General features: G+C 33.2%; 1 protein-coding gene across 1 annotated transcript; it reads right to left on the reverse strand.

Moving 5' to 3' along the window:
* Nucleotides 1-435: 435 nt before the first annotated feature.
* Nucleotides 436-2,379, reverse strand: LOC139842076 (vesicle-fusing ATPase-like). Its single transcript, XM_071832253.1, has 9 exons — nt 2,337-2,379; nt 2,169-2,275; nt 1,897-2,051; nt 1,697-1,805; nt 1,270-1,369; nt 1,098-1,153; nt 938-1,003; nt 770-852; nt 436-687 (listed from the first exon to the last, which is right to left on the reverse strand). The coding sequence occupies exons 1-9, from the start codon at nt 2,377-2,379 to the stop codon at nt 636-638; spliced, it is 771 nt and encodes a 256-aa protein (XP_071688354.1). The 3' UTR covers nt 436-635.
* Nucleotides 2,380-3,227: the final 848 nt, after the last annotated feature.

Genomic DNA, 3,227 nt, shown 5'->3' on the forward strand with positions numbered 1-3,227 from the left:
CGGGCATTTGAAAATCGACATGTAAAAAAACCGAGAAAATCTATTTTATATTTTAAGTTCTAACTTTCCAGTGGAACTGCTTATATACAATTTAGTGAATATATATCATGTCTTAAGAATTAATATCACGAAATGAAATCGTGGTCTTATGAAACTGATTTTGTGAATTTCTCCATGTGATATTAGGTGAGCCTTTGGGAGACAACAAATAGATTGATTATCCCTAAAATGCTTAAACGAGTTTATAGATCTAGGTTATTATCCCTATTACAATTTACTCTTATTTCACCTCCTCTTGTGTGTTGTCTGCCATGCTATTTTTTTCCCATGTATTTCAACTTACACATTTAGTTTACAACTAAAGGAACCACAATAAACGCATAACAAGTTGTAGTAAAACACAAACTAGCGATAAAGGATATAACAATTTTAGATAGTTCATAGCATATGTCATATACCGGTAAAAAGGATACATAACAATCATGATCAAAGATAATTCGTTTAATAGGATACGTAACAACCACGAACAAAGATGATTTGACAATTGCACGATAACAGAATGTAAATGCCAAAAGTGAAAGATCAAAACAACTAAAAAGTAACTTGATTACCACGTTCTCAACCCTCAAAAGTAACTAGAACACAAGTTCAGACCTGATCTCCATTTGGACTTCCAAACGTCCAGGCCTACACAAATTTTAGACTAATATATCAGCAATCATAGAAAAAGAAACGTTTAACACGTTAAGACGAGAGATTATGTAATCACCTCAAAAGAGCTTCATCAAGCAAATCTTTCTTGTTTGTTATACCGATTACCAGCACATTATTTAGAGGTTCGACTCCATCAATCTAAGAAACAGATATTCCAAATCAGTATCTTCAATTAAAATTTTTATTGTTATTATAAAGTTAACCTTCAAAGACTTGATCCAACCTTTGTAAGAAGCTGATTAACAACGCTATCGTGCAATCCTGTGCCATCCCATGTCGAACCTCTAGCCTGCATTTACAGAAATAACAGACTGTAATGAACACTTGAAAATGGACATTAAATAGAATGAGAAGTCAATTCGTGAAATATAGAAAGAACCAACCTTACAAATTGCATCAATTTCGTCAATAATGATCACATGCAACTCACTTTGATCCCCTGGAAGAAAAAAAAATGGACAGAAGGGCCTAAGATAGTAAAAAAGATGGAAAAACATATAAAAAAAAAAGATAAATTGTTTCGATGTCTAAATTCTAACTAGTCAGACGTTCAACCTAGTGTTCTTTGATCTTGTTCGGCATCAGCAAACAAGTCTCTCACATTCTTCTCAGTTTCACCAACAGAGCTACTCAGCAATTCAGGCCCATTTACAACCTAGATTGTGAAATCAGACAAAGAAATCATCATTAAACGCTGCCACATATGTAATGTAAAATCATGTTACATATTTTCAGCAGAAGGAAGTAAAAGTCCAGTCAATAGTTTTGATTAATCCAGATTATAGAATCAAACAAGGTAAGTCATCGTTATAAGCAGCCCACATATTAAAAGTAAAATCATGTTGGACACTATAGCAGCAGAAGGAACTAAGAAGAACTAAGAGTCAGATTAATATTTTCAATTTTCTATGTTACAAATTAAAGCAATATGATGCGAATATCTTATGTAATAGATCCGAAGGGCTATGCATGCCTAACATACCTTTAGATCCTTTCCCCTTAACATCTCTCCGATCTGACGAGCCACTGGCGTCTTGTCAGTACCAGGGGGACAATATAACAGTATTCCCTTGACATGCTTTACACCCAGCCTGATGAATATAGATCCCCATTCCGAAAAATAAATTAATTTGGATTTTGAAAAGTAAGGTTAAGCAACATTAGACCATAAAATGACATTACTTTTTTGCTATGTGTGGAAAGATAACCCTAGAGGCAAAAACTCTTCTAAAAATATCTGAAAATTCATTGCTCGGGCCACTCATGCTGAGTGATTGAAGGTTCAACTCCTTGTGCTTGAAAATGTTGCTGCCAGCAGCCTCGCGCTGGTTAATAATCTGTACATAAAGAAAAATACTTATAGAACAGAAACAAAGCAAACACAAATAGTAAGATGTGTAAGAAAATCAACAAAACAAGAGCGTTTCATCCACCCGTTTGTACGAATGTAATACCTTAATTCCACTTGAATTAGAGGCTTCAAACACAAAGTATGAATCTTGAGAGAGCATGCCTCTTTCAACATCTGTTATTTCCTGATCTTCCACAACAATTTGGGTGACTGTGAAAATATAAGCGTTGCCATGATGTTCAAAGACTACCCTTTGTCCCGATGTCAAAACCTATATCGAAGTAGCAAGCCTTCACGTCATTTTCAACGAACATAATTTAACGAATACATAAACACATTTAGTAATATATGTGTATTGCCTACACATATAAAGATGAACAACACGTACCTGGTTAACAAATCTCTTCCTAAGTTCTTGAGCTAAAAGAACTGCATCAACCTGCAAATAACAAAGATCGAAATCAAAAGATGCAATCTCGAAGCAAAAGGTTAATTTACAGGTTAAAATCAATAACGAAGCACGAGACATACCTGCTCATCTTTATTTCCTTTTTTGACAAATTCCAACTCAACGGTAAGTAATGCAATTTTAAAATCTTCAGGTGGAATAAACCTAAAATATTCGCCAGAATAAACACTTAACTAACCAACAATAACTTAGTTACGAAACCATAATAACGATATAACCACCAACCACAGACCTGCTAACAGATACCGAGTCTCCAATAGAAACTCCTGCATTGCTTCGTTGGATGAGATTAAGCCCAATTTGTCCACTTTGTATGGTATCATGAGGTGTTTAGTTCAGTTAAGTAAAACGATATAAATTCTCCTTTACAGATATCATGATAACTCCAGTAATATTCAATGCACAAACAGATCACTTAAACAAATTAACAGCACTAACACTACTGACATAAACTTACAAACTACTCCGTCAAAGGTTGTATGTGTATTCCAATTCCAAACTTAAAAGCATAATTATAATATAATTATAATAGTATATTATAATTATAATTATAATATAATATTATAATTTGGAATTATAAGATAAATTAAAAGAGCAAATCGCTAATAAGATTAGGTTAAACATTGAACATTATGTGATATATACAATAAAACTTCATTAGGTTCAAATTCTATTCAAAGTAAAACAGTAATG

This window comes from Rutidosis leptorrhynchoides, chromosome 4 (assembly GCF_046630445.1).
Source record: "Rutidosis leptorrhynchoides isolate AG116_Rl617_1_P2 chromosome 4, CSIRO_AGI_Rlap_v1, whole genome shotgun sequence".
NCBI classification, from domain to species: Eukaryota; Viridiplantae; Streptophyta; class Magnoliopsida; order Asterales; family Asteraceae; genus Rutidosis; species Rutidosis leptorrhynchoides.